General features: G+C 43.3%; 1 protein-coding gene across 1 annotated transcript in view; it reads right to left on the bottom strand.

The window, feature by feature from the left end:
- Positions 1–16,939, bottom strand: part of DNAH8 (dynein axonemal heavy chain 8) — a 297,942-nt gene that overhangs the window by 165,463 nt on the left and 115,540 nt on the right. Inside the window, exons 41-50 of the mRNA XM_066252925.1 lie at positions 13,870–14,057; positions 11,512–11,598; positions 11,312–11,419; positions 9,863–9,997; positions 7,708–7,869; positions 4,945–5,191; positions 4,541–4,782; positions 4,306–4,446; positions 2,399–2,636; positions 294–436 (exon numbers count right to left, since the gene is read on the bottom strand). Coding sequence (XP_066109022.1) covers positions 294–436; positions 2,399–2,636; positions 4,306–4,446; positions 4,541–4,782; positions 4,945–5,191; positions 7,708–7,869; positions 9,863–9,997; positions 11,312–11,419; positions 11,512–11,598; positions 13,870–14,057 — 1,691 coding nt within the window. The remainder of the gene's footprint in view (positions 1–293; positions 437–2,398; positions 2,637–4,305; positions 4,447–4,540; positions 4,783–4,944; positions 5,192–7,707; positions 7,870–9,862; positions 9,998–11,311; positions 11,420–11,511; positions 11,599–13,869; positions 14,058–16,939) is intronic.

Genomic DNA, 16,939 nt, shown 5'->3' with positions numbered 1-16,939 from the left:
GGAAGGAAGTAAGGGTAGATAGTAGTCACGTGACCACAGGAGTGCAGAGGGACTCTGTAGGTGGACACCCCCTTTCCTGGCAGACACCCCCTTTCCTTAGCGAGCTGGGAGTCAGCAGTTGGGAAGATATGGAGGTGAAGTATATCCTGGGGCCAGGGCCCCATTCCCCAAACAATTTCCTCTCCCTGCCTGCAGCCCACGGCGGTGCTGGGATTTATTCTTCCTATCTGTAGTGCATGAAAAGGGATGTGTCTCACACAGGGTTTGCAATCATCCAAGAACATCAAACTTACTTTATGTTGTTTTGCAATGGTGTCTATCAAAAAATTCGTTCTAATATTGTCAACATTTGGAACCAAAATTGATGAATACTCTGGAATACTGTCAGTTGGATAAAAATATGGCTGAAGTTTCTTATTCCAGTGCTCCCAATCACCTGTACAATAAGCAAAGATTGATTTTCATAAAACTGCCTTCTTCAAATGTCATCAGAACACACAGATGCACGTGCTATACACACGATCACCAGAATCAGAAAAACATTTAAAACGTTTTCCTAAAACATGTTTACACATGTTTATCTAACTTCTCATCTAATATCTGCTTAGCCAATATATGTGGCACTTGGTAATTAAATGCTTTGCTTCCGTACACAGTTTTCCAGTTGCTAAGTCATGCATCCAGAGAGGTCTGGCCTGAAACGCAATCCGCCTCGGCTAGAGGTGAGACCAGTGCTGTGCTCGGCACCTGCTAGGAAAGCCGCACCGACAGCAAGGATGGGAAAGACCAGCGGGGATAACTGACAGCTGGACCAAGGACGTTTGTCATGAAGAACGGGAAAAACAAATCTGGCCCTAACACTAGTGTAGTACAGAGTCCTCATACTCTGATTTAGAGTACTAGTGTAGTGATCGGTATTAGTGTTTTGTTTTTTTGTTTGTTTTGTATTTTTCTGAATTGAGAAGCAGGGAGGCAGAGAGTCAGACTCCCTTATGTGCCCGACAGGGATCCACCCAGCATGCCCACCAGGGGGCGATGTGCTGCCCCTCTGAGGCATTGCTCCATTGCAGCCAGGGCCATTCTAGCGCCTGAAGCGGAGGCCATGGAGCCATCCTCAGTGTCGGGGGTCAACTTTGCTCCAGTGGAGCCCTGGCTGCGGGAGGGAAAATGAGAGATAGAGATAAAGGAGAGGGGGAAGGGTGGAGAAGCAGATGGGTGCCCTGGCCAGGAACCAAACCCAGACTTCCACTTGCCAGGCCGACGCTCTGTCACTGAGCCAACCTGCCAGGACCCTGATTGGTATTATTGTTTAAATAATAATAATTACTACCACACTCCATTAGTTCTAAGAAAAAAATTTATTTACACATCTCTTGAATGATTCCTTACAATCACTGACTAACTTGGTCAGAGCTATTCATATTGTTACAATTTTTTTTTTTCTATTCAGTGAAAGGAGAGGAGGCAGAGACAGACTCCCGCATCCACACAGCAAGCCCTCTATGAGGTGATGCTCTGCCCATCTGGACCTCTTGCTCCATTGCTCGGCAACTGATCTATTTTAGTGCCTGAGGCGGAGGCCATGAAGCCATCCTCAGAGCCTGAGGCCAACTTGCTCCAACTGAGCCATGGCTGCGGGAGGGGAAGAAAGAGATAGAGAGAGAGAAGGAGGGAGTAGAGAAGCAGATGGGTTCTTCTGTGTGCCCGGACCAGGAATCGAACCTGGGACATTCACACGCCAGGCCAATGCTGTACCACTGAGCCAAACGGCCAGGGCCTTTTTCCTGTTCTTTTGAGTTTGTGCATTAAAAAAATACATTTGCTGTTTTGGCATTTTAGAAAGAATCAGAGAAAAATACAGTTTGTAGGAAGCACAAGGTTTTCTTCTCTGAGACTCAGAAGAACTGGGAGCTACTCTGGAAAATGGCATCAAGCTCAAGGGCATCCTCCTTTCAGAGAGAGGTGAGCGGGGCCCTGCCACACACTGGCGACTGGGTCTGCTACTTGTCAGGAGGACCTGCATGTTTGGTTCACTCTCCACTTATTCTGACATTTCCAACAGGGAAGCTGCGGGACTGATACGTTCCTGTAGCATGAAGAACGTGTGTTCTCCACACTGCAGCCTTTCCTTGTCAAGCATTAGAAAGGTGGTCATGTGAGAGGAATTGCTGGCTTATCTACACCAGTTTTCACTTGGGCCATTCCAAAAGGGAGTCAAGAGTCCTGATGCCAGTTCGCAGCATGGCCAATATGCAAAATTAGACTACCCTATGACATTTAAAAATGTATTAGCAGTTATATTATTCATAATTGGTTTAGAAGAGTGATGGAAGTTATACGTTTTCTCATTTAAAAAAAAAAATGTCATTTCACTTCAGGAATAAGTCACTGTGCTTACCATAATCAGTAACATAAAACTCATACATGGTTTGATTTGTGTCTTTAGGTATTTCTGGTAAGTCTAATTTGCTTCCGTGACTTCGTAAAAAGACTTCAAGCTTGTTTCTGCTTTCCAATTCCAGAAGGGCTCCCAAACTCCACATTAGGCCAAACACAAATAATTTATGAAGATGTTCAACACATGAAATACCACCTTCTTCTTTGGAGGGGATTAAACCTTCCAGGAGAGTGAGAGACTGAAAATATTTAAAATATAATAAAATAAATGTTTATACTTAAGTGTTTAAAATAAAATATATTAAAGCAGGGGTAGTCCACATTTTTATACCTACCGCCCACTTTTGTATCTCTGTTAGTAGTAACATTTTCTAACCGCCCACTGGTTCCACAGTAATGGTGATTTATAAAGTAGGGAAGTAACTTTACTTTATAAAATTTATAAAGCAGCATTACAGCAAGTTAAAGCGTATAATGATAATTACTTACCGAGTACTTTATGTTGGATTTTCGCTAAGTTTGGCAGAATAAATCTTTATAAAACAACTTACTATAGTTAAATCTTTTTATTTATACTTTGGTTGCTCCGCTATCGCCCACCATGAAAGCTGGAATGCCCACTAGTGGGCGGTAGGGACCAGGTTGACTACCACTGTATTAAAGGATACATTTAGAGGGAGGGAAAGAGACAACAAAGATATCTCCAGATATTGCTGGGTCCCTGGCCAACAACCAGCAGCATTCAGAAGAAAGGTCAGCCTGCTTCAGACTGGCTGCATGGTCTACAGAAGACGCTCACAGGAATCGGGAGGTGTGGCTTGTGGCTTCGACTCCCAGTTCATGGAACTAACACGTCAGTTGCCTGATCTGAAAGCCAAAGCCTAGACTAGATGTTTTTTCTAAGGTAGTTTTCGATTCTAAAAGTTTGATTACCCCAAACTTTCTAGACCAAGATTTTACTTTTATTTTTTTAAAACATTTTGCAGGATTCAGGCAAACTGTGGCCCCAGAGGCCGGCCACCTGTTTGGCAAATAAAGTGTTACTAAAACACAGTCACATTCATGGACATATTGTGTCTGGTTGCTTTTGCAATACAACAGTCTTGCTGAGTGGTTGAGACAGAGGGTTGCCCGATGCCTAGCTGCCCCTTTGAGCAGTGTGCCGACCCCACTGGGTATCAGAAAGAAACGTACCTACAGAAAGACATCTACTGTGCTTCAAAACAAAAGTATTTCAAGATAGGATTCCCACTTATGTTACACATTTTAAAGTAATCACTATTTATTTTGGCTTTATGTATTATTTCTAACCTACCCACTCTCACAGACTAAGAAGTACAGCACTAGGGTGATTAGGTAATGAGAGCTCACCCAGGGACTCAGGACAGCCCTGGATATCTATGCCTAGATTTGTTTCCCCCCTAAAGACTAATAGTGAAAACAGTATGGAAAAAAAGAACACTAAAAACTTCTTAGAGAATTGTGTAAAAGTTTCCCTGTCTGCGGCATGTTAAATTTGCAAAGGCCAAGAACGCCATTCAAGTTTCCCTGATCGCCACCAGTTCCTTTTGTACTTTTCTGTAGATCGGCGGGCTTTGTTTATTTATCTGGTCTACTCTCGTTATTGGACACGCTTTCTGGGAAGGTCGCTAAGCTGGACTACGAGAAAGATAGCTCCTTCCTCTTCCGCTGACAACCATCCCTTCGGAAGCGAAAAGAACTCAGAGATGGCAGTCCGAGCCGTCGGCGAGCTCTTTAATAGGAATCCAGCCCCTCAGAGCCTTCCCAGCCGCGTGGTAGAAAGATTTCTGTGCGCCGCACGCGTTTCCCAGTTCAGATGGCTCTACACTGCAGCTGAGTAGAAAACCATCTCAAATCTAAGTAGCGGAGACACAAAAGAAATCTTACTTGCACAATATAGTTGCACTCCAGGAGCTGCATTTTGGGGTTGAGGCTCAGCTTCATGTAGGTATAGATATCATCAAATATTTTATCATACAGACTTTGGAACACAGAAGCTTCCTGGGCAGTGCGCTTCTTCAGCCACGCCTGCAGCGAAGAAACGGTCCCTGAGTATTAGGGAGGCGATGCGCGCAGAGGCATACCGAGCGCGCTCCCGCTCCCGCGGGTCTCCCGTCCCCACCTGCAGTATTGGCCTCCAGTTGAGGGCGGAGCTGCTGATGTAGACCATGCCCATCCTAGAAACCGTGGCAGGAGAGGCGTTCTCAATGTTGTGGACCTCAAACAGGAGCTTACAGTTAGGGGACATGGGGATGCGATCTCCGTTAGCTAACGTGAGCGTTTTATTGTCGTCCAACACAGAGTTTAAGTTCTCAATCCAAATGGCGTCCACAGGGCCATCTAAAATGAGGAAAATGTTTTCACCTGCGAATAATTAAAACAGAGCATTGCTTTTCATCAGTAAATAATGAACAACAGAGACTCACTTTCACCAGCAAATAATGAACAACAGGAATTTAAGAAAATAACTGTTCATAATAAACTGGCAGGAACAAAGCTTGGTCACAAAGGAGGGCGTATGTGTACCTTTCTTAGCTTTCAGTGTTTTTCTCCACAGGGTAGAAAAAATCCCGTCTGTCCAGTCATTGGTGGCAGTGTCCAGCCTGCCGAACATCTGCGGCGCGGTAATCGCCTTCGGATTCATACGCATTTCCCGGTGAGGCCTGCCGCACTGGGTCAGCGCCTTCATCAGGATGGTTATAACAGCTGTCTTCCCGGAACCACTGGGCCCCAGAGTCATCAAGCCATGTCGTACCAGCGATGTCTCGTATAACTAAGCAATGAAACAAAACAATCAATCAGAAAAATCTAACCTGTAAGTCTCTTCCTGACATTCATAGCGTAGCGTGCTTAAATTGAAAAGGCTTTCCTTTTTTTTTTTTTTTTTGTCTTTTTGAGAGAGACAGGAACATCGAGCTCCTGAATGTGCCCTGACCGGGAAATTGAACTGGCAACCTCTGCACTCCGGGAGGATGCTCCAACCGACTGATCTGGCCAGGGCTTAATTTATATTGATTTTTAGAGTCAGAAAGGGAGAGAGGGGAGGAGGAAGGGAAGCATTCGTTTGTTGTTCCACTCAGTCGTGCATTCTTTGCTTACTTCCCATGTGTGCCCTGACCACCGCTCAAACCCGCAACCTTGTCGTTTCAGAACCATGCCTTTAACCGACTGAGCTAACCAGGCTAGGGCTGAAAAAAAGCTTTTAATAAAGCTTTATTAAAGTAACTAGTTCACTATTAAAAAAAGATTTTTTTGTTGTTGTTTTACTAGGTGTGGATAACAAATTAGCACCACGTTATAAAATCTGTGATAAAGTAATGACAATGTGGAACTTGAATTACATTTTGGAACTAATTCAGCATCAAGTTCTTGCTTCTCAAACCTTGTGAATTTATTTTATGGTTTTATTCCTTGCGATTTTGTTTTGCTGATACACATTGAGCAGGATTTCAACCTTCTGGGCTTGCAGTGTTCCGATATCGCCCCCTAGTGGTGGGAAGCAGCAACACAATCCATCGCGGTTAGGATCAAGTTAACACACCTGGCCTGGTTACCTCGAAGTATATCGCTGGAGGTGAGGACTCTTGTGCAAGTGATTCACACAGGGAGTGCTCTGAGGAGGAACTGAGGGAGCGGGGGAAGCAGGACGGGAATGGGGACAAGCCAAGTAATGTGTGATAAACTCCCAGGCCCAGCACGGCCTGCTCTCTGTGCCTGCCAGCAAAGTGGGTCCAGTTCTCCAGACAGGAGTGGGGAGTGTGGGTGAATGTATTAGAACAATGCAGAAGCTGAAGAAATTCGAGGAGACATACTGAAACACGGACAATGTCTGTTACAACATCCTCTCTATTGTTTTGTTAGTAAGAATGAAAAGTCAAAGGTCTCACCGCTGATCAGAGGCAGAATTTGAGGTCTCATAGCGTTTCAGATAGAAACACACCACTACTTAACCGGTAGTGTAAGAGCAGCAGAGGCGCTGGCCATGACGTTATTTTAAAGAGCAATGTTACGTCAAAAGAGAACACAATGTTCTAGTCCTCCACTCACTGAGATGACTAGGATTTTATACTCAGTATTCTGTATGCACAACCTCTATAAAATGATGTTTCCCCAGAAATTAAAAAGTTTATAAATGGTTTCCAAAACATGGGTGATAAAAAAAGCTTTAACTTTTAAACTTTAAATATTTCCTTGTAAGATTTGGATCTGTTTCTTACACTTGCTCTTCTTACAATCTGGCAAAAACAGTAAGTCAAAATACAAAGTTTAATTTTGAAATACAGTCTTTAACACTTTCTACCAATTTCAGCTCCTCCATATTCCAAAATCCTTTGGAAATACCCGCAAAGCATCAGCTTGCTGAGATTTAATCCTGCCTCTAGTTCGGCTTCTTAACTCTGGTGATAGTGGCTGTCACAGCAGGTGAAATGTGATGAACAGAAAAACATCAAGAGATGTGAAGGCCCTGGCCAGTTGGCTCAGTGGTAGAACACTGGCCTGGCATGTGAATGTCTTGGGTTCAATTCCCGGTCAGGGCACACAGGAAAAGCGTCCATCTGCTTCTCCACCCCTCCCCCTCTTGCTTCTCCCTCTCTCTCTTTTCCCCTTCTGCAGCCATGGCTCTATTGGAGCAAGTTGGCCTCATGCCAGCTCCATGGTTCCATGGCCTCTGGCTCAGGCTCTAAGAAGAGTTCTGTTGCTGAGCAGTGGGCGACACCCCAGATGGACAGAGCATCACCCCCTAGTGGGCTTTCCAGGTGGATCCCAGTGAGGGCACATGCAAGAGTCTGTCTCTGCCTTCCCTCCTCTCACTGAATTAAAAAAGAGAGAGAGAGAGAGATGCGAAGGTTCAGATTTTAGTGTAGGTGTGTGGCATGTCCACACATGAAGTAGGAGCAAAGTAACACAACCAATTCCTTGGGCTCCGTGCCCCAGCCATGGGTGACTGCCTGATTGGTGCAAGCAGTCAGCTGGGTCATCCCATCTCCCCGGGTTTTTATAATAATATCCCCTCCCAACCATTCTGGAGATTCTAGCTACTGCCCAACCTTCTTGCCAGGACTAAGTGCCTCAGTAAATTGTTACTTGTTTACTGTCAGACAGGGTACATCCAAGTCACCCTTCTAGGACCAACACATCCCCCTGAGGACACTTCTTGCATTGTTGTGTTTTAAATTTAGTTTCAACATTTACATCAAGTGCGACTAGTATCATGAGTTCATCTCTTAAAATGATGATCTTTAAACACACGCTTATCACTGTACTGATTATGGATTAAAATTGCTTTACCTGCACAAGTTTGAGGTTCCAGGGTGGATGGTTTATCAAACCTTCTAACTGAACCTGGTTGGCTACTGCAGTTTGCAATTCCACGTACGTACTACTATCCAGCTGTAATCCTGGGAACAGGTCATTGATTAAGCTGAGGAACAGGGGTTCATCTTCATCAACCTAAAGCAACACAGAATAAATGTACTCAGTCCGTCAGCAAATGTCCACCGGCCAGCTAGGAAGCACACAGCACTTACCACTTGGTGCCTACAGACTCTCCTCACCAGACATGCTCCCTCTAGTCCTCGCTCCTGACACCCCACTGAATCCATGTTACCTATAGCATCGCCCACAGAGTTCCTGGGCAGTCTACTGCTCCAAGGTTTGAGCTCATTACTTTATCATAAGAATGCTCCACTTCTCACAGACAAGTGAGAAGTAACCTTAAATCATGCAATTAATAATCCCAACCCCATGAAAACAGCATAGTCATATTTCTTTATTTTTTTTTTCAAGTGAGAGGAAGGGAGATAGTGAGACAGACTCCTGCATGCGCCCCAACCAAGATCACCTGGCAACCCCTGTCTGGGGGCCTCATGCTCAAATCAATTGAGCTATTTTTAAAGCCTGAGGCTGACACTTGGATCAACTGAGCTATCCTCAGCACCCGGGACTGACATTTAAACCAATCAAGACATTGGCTATGAGAGAAGAGAGAGAGGGGAGGAGAGAAGCAGATGGTCGCTTCTCCCATGTGCCCTGACTGGGGATCGAACCCGGGACAATCATATGCCAGGCCAACACTCTATCCCCTAAGCCAACCAGCCAGAGCCAATATTTCTTTAAAGAAAGAAAATACCCATGGCCCTGCGACACTGGCTCACCCAGCATTGGCTGGAAACCATCCAAGCAGCATTCTGACTTCTGATAAGCAGTTGGTTTGAGTGAACTGACCCCAGTCCTCCTTAGCTGTGTCTTTAATGCTCAGCTACCCCACTCACACCTGCTGACCACTTCTATTTCCCCTTGTTTTCCGGGGCTCCCCTGATGCTTTCTGGAGTTCTTGTCTAGGAGTTGCGAGAACACCATTGTCTAAGGGGAGCAGTGAGGTGTACTGGAAGGAGCAGAGAATTTGGCATCAGAAAGTCGTGTGGATTTTTGTTCCAGCTTCTCAGCTGAGCATGACTCTGGGTGGGTTCTCCAAACGCTTCGCGTCTCGGTTCCCTCATAAGTAAACGGCGATAAGCACACTCGCCACCCCGTCCCACAGGGCGGCTGAGACACAAGCAAGACAACACCCCTGACAAGGCTCTGCAATCGCAACGGACCACACACAGTGAAAGTCCGTGGTCAGTCTCTGTAACTACAATGGGAGCTTCCTGAGAACCGTTTCCTCACCCCCCGCTCTCCCCAGGCATGGACACATCTAGCATAAAGCAGTGGTTTTCATACTTTTTCACTCGGGGTTGGGTAAAAAAAAATAGAATTATTTCGGGAACCATACGGCAGCAATCACCCTGAGCATAAGCGAATTCGACTGAGATCCCTGGGTCTATACTCTTTATACATCAGGGTGGTGAACTCTTTTGCAGACCAGCACAAAATTTCTGGTGGGCAGGACTGGCATAGAGTCCTTTGAATAAATACCACATGAACCTGCCCACCCGCTCGCTAGTTCCAAACAGGTGGGCCTGCCACAATGTGAATGAAAGCAGTGTGTCATAACGGTCATAATCTTCACAGCAAACTTCTGATGCGGTTTTGGAAAACAGAAATAATGCTGATGTTTCGGGGAGACATCGCTGAGATAAGCTAAGCACGTACAGACAGGGCAAAAGGTTCTTGTGGTTCCCTGTGAGTCCTGATCTTCAGGTTTAGAATGTGCTAGTTACATCATGGATACCGGTAGAGTGCTGGGCTGCACGGGGCCGAAGCCCGCCGGTGAGGCCTGCGTTACGGCACACCACTGACCAGAGGCTGCACTGCCCGCCACCTCGGTCACCCCGGCCGTGGGGACCCTCCCTTCCGGAAGCACGGTGGTGGACTCACACACCCACTGTGGCTGCAGTTACTGACGCCTGCAGCCTAATGTGAGCCGACCCCCAACTTGTCAGCCAGGTGGAAAGAAACCGTGGCCTCCCAAAAGAGGAGAGAATTCAGAGGGGAAAGATACCAGTTTCGAAAGGTTCATATCTCTCAGTCCTCTCATGACAGTGCTTAGTTCGCTGTCCTCCGGTCTGGCTCTCTTCTGAGATCCGAGCGTCCTCAGTACAGATAGGATATTTCTCAGCCCAAAGTCATAATGAACCTAAGAGGGGAAAGGAGTATTTAACTGAAAAGCTGTCGATGTAGAGCCGCCACACACCATAAGGTAGATATTCTGAGACATCTAGCTGCGGCGTTTCCATAGCTGACTTCCCCCACCTTTCCTTTGCCGGAAAAATGATCATTCTCTCAGGCAAATCGAGCTGTACCGCGCGGCGCTCACCCTCTAAATCTCTACTGAGAGTAAGACAGTCTGATGCGGTCTGAGAGGCAAACAGTAGTGAGATTCAGCCGGTTCGCACAGGGTCGGCAAAGCCGATTCCTGATGTTCTGTTGAGTTCGGCGAACCGGTTGTTAAAATGGCACTTGTCATCAGGGTTCTCTCTAAGGTGGGTGCCTGGGCTGCCGCCCCACATGGAAATCACAAATTTACACTCCTCACTCTTTTTAACATTCATCTGCGCAACAGTTCATTCCGTCCGTAGGTGAAAAACGTTGCAAGTGAGGGCGCCAATCAAGAAGCAATATGGAAATGTCTTAAATAACAGTTTTATTGTTCTTTGTCAGGTAATATTTACTATTTTTTCATTACATTTAAAAAAATTTTATAACATAATCTACTTTTGTGTACCTCTTTTATTGTTCTTAGTTAAGTATTAAATACACGAAATAATAAACTACCTTTCAGTATATTGGGGTTTTTTATACTTTAAAACAGTCATTATGGCAGAGAACCGGTTGTTAAATTACTGAATCCCACCACTGGGCAAACAGATTTAAAATACACAACCAACAGGTTACACACTATATGACTCCATTGATACAACATTCTTGAAATAAAATTATAAGAGATGGAGGAAAGATTAGTGGCTGCAGAGGGTCAGGGATCTGGGACAGGAGTGGCCGTGGCCATAAAGGGGTTGCCGGAGGCTTCTGGGAGCGACAGAGCAGCTCTGTGTGTTGACTGTGCTGGTGGGTACACATGTAGTACAACTGCACAGAACTACGCACACACACACACTGAGAGCATGCACAATCGCTGAAACCTCAGTAAACTCCGGATTGTATCAATGTTATTGTCCTGTCCTTACAAGATGTCGACTCCGGAGGAAGTAGGGTGCTGAGTACCTGGGCCCTCCCAGTACTTCTCTCTGCAACTTCTGGGGAATGTGTAATTATTCAAAAATAAGCAGGTTTGGAAAATACAGAACCAACAGGGCAAAGTAACTATAAATACATTTTAGGAAAGAGTCAGTGAGATTTTCCTTGCACTTGCTGATTAGCATTTAACAAGGCAAAGTCGCAGAGTGAAAAATCAGGTTCTGTAGCTCGGGGGGAGATGAATACACGAAGGTACCTGCTTAGTGAGCTGCTCCTCACAGAGTTTGTAAAGAACATAGAACTTCTGAGCCAAGATAACATTTTCAAGAAAACCACAGCTGGCAAGTTTAACTCGCATAATGATCTGAAAAAATTAACAGTGGGATATTCAACAACTTGTGTGAAAAACAAGGAAAGAACATTAATTATATTAGGTTTTAAAATCCCAATGCATACCTGTCTATCAGGGACCATCATAGCAACAGTTCTAAACTGAATTTTTAAGTTTTCTGGTAGTTCCTGGCGCCCAGCATATCCAGGGTTCTAAAAGTTAAAATTATTTAAATTTTTAATTGTTGATATAAATTTTATTTCATGAATACAAATACATTTCAAATCCCTAATTCAGATTCTAAGGTGGCATTGATCTAAAAAACATTAGATTCATAAAACCTCCCTCTTGTCTCAAAAATGTGTACTAGTCCATTGATATTTATTAACATCATATCCCTTTCACACATTTCCATTTTCATGATACTCATGAAGATACACCATTTTGTAGAGCAAACACTAAGCATCTGTTTATCTACTGGTTAAGAAAATAGAAAATAAAATGAAAAAAAATTATGTTTGAAAATATGTTTCTGAAAGAAGAGAATTCGTGATTTTATACTGATTACATTTACTTAGGTAATTTTTATTTCATCTCTTCAGTCAAAACTATAGAGTTCTTTGGCTGACAAAATGTCATTTTAAAAACCCATGGTAGTGAAGAGAAAGAAAGACAAGAACGATGAGAAAAATGCTGGAAAGGACAAATGTAGAGGTGGCAAGGAAGCTAAGTCCTAGTTAGTAGCTATAGGTTGAGGACAGGTTCGAGCAAAAAGTCTCAAGGGTAAGGTTAGGGTTCAGTGACAAGCCAGGCAAAGAAAGTCCATTGTTTTAGGAAAGTAACTAAGTAAACCTTCATGTCCTGACCATGTGTTGGGTACTGTCAATAGGCTAAACACCTTGCTAAATGCCGGGCATACAGAGATTTTTGATTGCCTATCAACACTCCTTTTCTCCTTCCTTATAGTCACAGAACCCCAGTTGCAAGGTGGAAGTATCACTATCCTGATTACAAACTACATTTCCCAGCCTGCTTGGCAGCTGGTGTGATTAAATGCTATACCGTGGGACACAGAGAAACACACTGTATAAAATAACCTCGTTGTTTGACGGGAGTTGATTCAATCAATTAACTGCAAGAAAACAGAGGCACTTTTGTAGCATCTTAGGTCATAAGGTGACCTTGAATTTGGAAACCATGATGGAGTAGAAACACAAAAGAATCTTAAGAGAATAAATCCTTATGTGTTAAAGCCACTAATGTTCATGTCTCAATTATTCACAGCTTAATCTAGTATCTAAATGATATCTCCAATATTATTCTTAATCCAGAGAGAATGTTAAACTTCTTTTAAATGATTCTATGCCATAGTAATCACACTGAGTAAATGTCTTCGTCCCATTTTCTAAGTTATAACTGATCACTTCAGGATTATTATTTACCCCAACAATTTTCCTGGATAGTTTTCCTTCTTACCATGAAACTTACTGAAAACTCTCCTTATTTTGCTTACTATCATTTATCCACTGGGACACTTACACCTCAGTACTTTGTGTATCTTGCAACTTTGAGATTCAACTGAGTGTAAAAACATATAAACACATTAAGTAAAACTGGGTCAACATTGACTTCACTTCTCCAATCCACAGAACCCCTATTTATTCATGACTTTGGTCTTCCATCTATACACCATTGTACCTCAAAGCCCTGTCCTCCATCACATGGTAAATGACTCTGCCACAATTCTTTGGTGTGGGACTTTGCTAAATTATTTTGGAAATTGTAAATCACTTCCATCATCTTTCACTGTTTCAGAGAAAACCAAGCATAGAGTTAAGTAGTCCTGTGTTGATGTTAGGCAATAACACTTTCTCTAACTGGCTGTGCACCTTGAGCAAGGTTTTAAATCTCTCTGTGCCTCAAATACCTCAGTTGTAAAATATCTACCAGGACTACACATTCCTGCCCCTTTGAACTTCGGTGTGGCCATGTAAATTGCTTTAAATAATGGTTGTGACTTGTGTCACTTCTGGACAGAAAGTCTAAGAGCCAGAGCATAATTCTTCATTTTCTCTTTTTCCTTTGCTACAGGAAGCAGCAGAGGTTGTGATGGTACCGGAGTAAGGAGACACAAAGTCAACCCTGCCCTCTCCACCCAATCCCATCAACAGAGAGAAACAAATCTTAGACATTTTAAGCCAGTGAGATTTGGGGACTGTAACTATAATACATAAAACATTTATCCTGCCTGACATAATACATAAAACATTTATCCCATTGCCTTATTAACAGTAGATATTATTATTAAGATATTACTATTTTATCATCTGTCTTGGCTATTTTTACTATTCAAAAAAATATGATAAGAAAGAATAGTTCTTGACCCCTGGATAGTCATTTACCCACTAATAATAGATGCTTTCTTCTACTTAAGTCTACAACAATTAAACCGATCAAACTGCATTTAAAACCTATGTTCTCACCATTGTTAAGAAGATTCCAAATTCTGGATTTAAATCAACACAATCACCATCTGAAAAAATGAACTGTTTTTTTCTCTCTTTTCTTGCTGTCAAAACAATATAAATTTGTTGGGCTGCCACTGATAAGACGGGCAACTCAATTCTGTTAAATTCATCAAAGCAGCCCCAAGAACCGGACTGTGCAAGACCTGGTATGAAAAACAATTAATTTGAAAGCTTTTAATTCTTAATAGCAATCATTTCTCCAAAGTGCTCACAAATGATTATATATTGAAATACAATTTATATGAAGTTTCGTATCTGGCTATTTAGAAAGATAGGTTTAATTCCAGTGACATAAAAGATGTTTCATTATTTGTACATCATCACCGAGATGATGAAAACGAAAGCATAAACTGGTCATTACACACTCAGGGGTGGCAACGGGTGATAAAACCTGATTGAATCTGAAGGGCTACCTCCAGTGGGGAGCCGAAATGTTGGGGGAAACTGACAAAATAAGAAATGCCCTGTCTGAGTCGAATCACTCTGTTCCTTTCTTGTTAAAATGGGAGAAATGTCAGGAGGCCAGGTAAGACAGAGACTGGCCAAAGGGACTTCCGTTTATTGCTTACAAAACCCAGCACAAAGACAGACCAGGATATTGTGAGCATCGCCCTTATCTAACCTCTGAGGATGAAAACTTTCATTATCTTCAGCTGCAAGAAATCCTCTTCTTTCTTTTCTTATTGCCTCCTCCCCTCTAGTCTTCTTGTCTCCTTTGGGAATTTCCATTATACAGGTGTTGGAACTTATGTAGCTATCTCTATCACCTTAAGTGTTTTCTGTACAACTTTCCATTTCCTTCTGCAATGTATTCTCTTGGCTAGATATTCCAATTCAAGAGAGTTTTCTTCTTTTAAATTGAGTTTGTTAGGGTGACACTGGTCTTTTACTTTACATTTTTACTATCAAAGTTTTCCAGTTGTTATTTTTTTCATATCAGCGTATTTTTAAGCGGGTTTTAAATGATAAATTCTTGACTCTCTGTAAGCTATTAATTTTTATTTATTTTGGAATTTTCTTCTGCTTCTCTCTTAATCAGTTTAGTGGTCAGGAGGTCTCTGCTGTTTGGGGTGCCTCCCTGATTCCTTCAAATATTTTATGACACTTTGTTATCCCTGCCTATGTGTGCATCGCCTCATCCGGATCCAAAGTCCTGTTGGCAGGATGCATGTCTGCCTCTGGTGACTGGAGGGAAGGGATCGGAGATGCAGGAGAGCCCTTCTCAAGGTCTGGTGCACTGCTGGCCTCTCTGAGGTTGGTCTTTGTCGGGCTTTCCACTTCAGAGAGCTGTGCTGCGGCTTTTATATGGAGAAAAAACCCTCTTTTTTTGCCTTCTGCTGAAATTTTGGGATAGTGAGGTTTACCTTGCACTCTAGTCTGTGTCTCTCAACCATCCGCAACCCTCAAGCGGAGAGTGATCCACAGAGAACCCTTCTCTTTGATTAGAATATGACACTCAGGGTTCAAAAGTGTTTGGAGAATGAATACCCATGCGCCCAGCTATCAGATCTTGGCAATTGGCTTCATCTTTCATTCCAATGAATGTTAGAACTTCAGTGCAAGTCCACGTACACCCCTCTGGGTCCACACTTCCTCCTTGACCAGAGTAATCTCTACCCTGAATTTTATGTCAGTGGTTCCTATTCTGTGCTTATAAACTATTGCTCTTCTGCATGTATTCATAAACACTATATATTCTGCCAGTTCAAAATTTATATGTGAGTATCTACCGGCATTTATATGTCTATCTCTCTCTAGCTATCTATAAAATACTGTACATAGCCTCCTGAAATTTGAATCATTAGCTCAATATTATTTTTCAGAGACTTATCTATGCTGGTATATGAAGACCTAATTCGCTATTTTAGAATGCTGTGCTGCGTAGTATCCATTGCAGAAACATAATAGTTTAAAAATCCCTTCTATGCTCAGTGGAGATCTGGGTTGTTCCTAATAATTTGTCACAACAGCATGTCACTCTTGCTCACATCTTCCTGAAGTGCGTGTGAGAGGTGGACATGCTCGGGGCACGGAGCTTTCACATTCACCACCTGTTGCCAAACTTCTCTGAGGCACCTTTCCCACAGTGGTTGTCAGACCTTTCCATTCCTGCCAGTCTGGCAGGAGTGAGACTGGCATCTCATTACTGTTTTATTCTGTGTTTTTCAAAGGCTTGAGGAGAATCTTTTTTAATGCTGGGTATTAATCTTTTGTCAGATATACACGTTAAAATATTTCCCCCTAGCCTGAAGCCCATGTTTTATTCCCTTTCTTAAATGGAGAAACATAAAGACTATGTAGTTATGTGTCTGTGTGTGTACATATATCTCCAACAGTCAGGTAATTAAAGGTAAGAGCTGGGTGTGCAATCTCATGATGTCTGTCATAGGTTCATTCCTCATATTGCACTTAAAGGAAGGGCTGGATGAATGGACTCACGACATTTAATGCAGGACAGCCCAGTGTCCTTCTTCCCAATGGCACCCCCTTCCTCCCTCCCAGAGGACAGATTGCTAGTCTGAACTCTGTGACAATCATTATCAGGCTCTCCTTTTCATTTTTTACAATATATATATATAAATAACAAACAATACAAACTAGGGTTTTTACCTATTTTTGAATTTCAAATAAATTTAGGCCCTGGCCAATTGGCTCAGTGGTAGAGCATAGGCCTCCTATCTGGATGTTCCAGGTTCAATTCCTGGTCAGGGCACACAGGTGAAGTGACCATCTGCTTCTCCATCCCTCTACCCTTTCTCTCTCCCTCTCTCTCTCTCTCTCTCTCTCTCTCCCCCCCTTCCTCCCACAGCCATGGCTTGATTTTATCAAGTTGGCCCTGGGCACTGAGGACGGCTCCCTGGCCTCTGCTTCAGGTGCTAAAAAATAGCCCAGTTGCCAAGCAACAGAGCAGTGGCCCCAGATCAGCAGAGCATTGCCCCCTAGTGAGCTCACTGGGGGTATCCTGGTAGGGGCACATGCGAGAATCTGTCTCTCAGCCTCCCCTCCTCTCACTTAATAAAAATAA

This window comes from Saccopteryx bilineata, chromosome 1 (genome assembly GCF_036850765.1).
Source record: "Saccopteryx bilineata isolate mSacBil1 chromosome 1, mSacBil1_pri_phased_curated, whole genome shotgun sequence".
NCBI classification, from domain to species: domain Eukaryota; kingdom Metazoa; phylum Chordata; class Mammalia; order Chiroptera; family Emballonuridae; genus Saccopteryx; species Saccopteryx bilineata.
The sequence above is the reverse complement of the archived record's forward strand: the minus strand, read 5'-3'. Positions and strand labels throughout refer to the sequence as shown.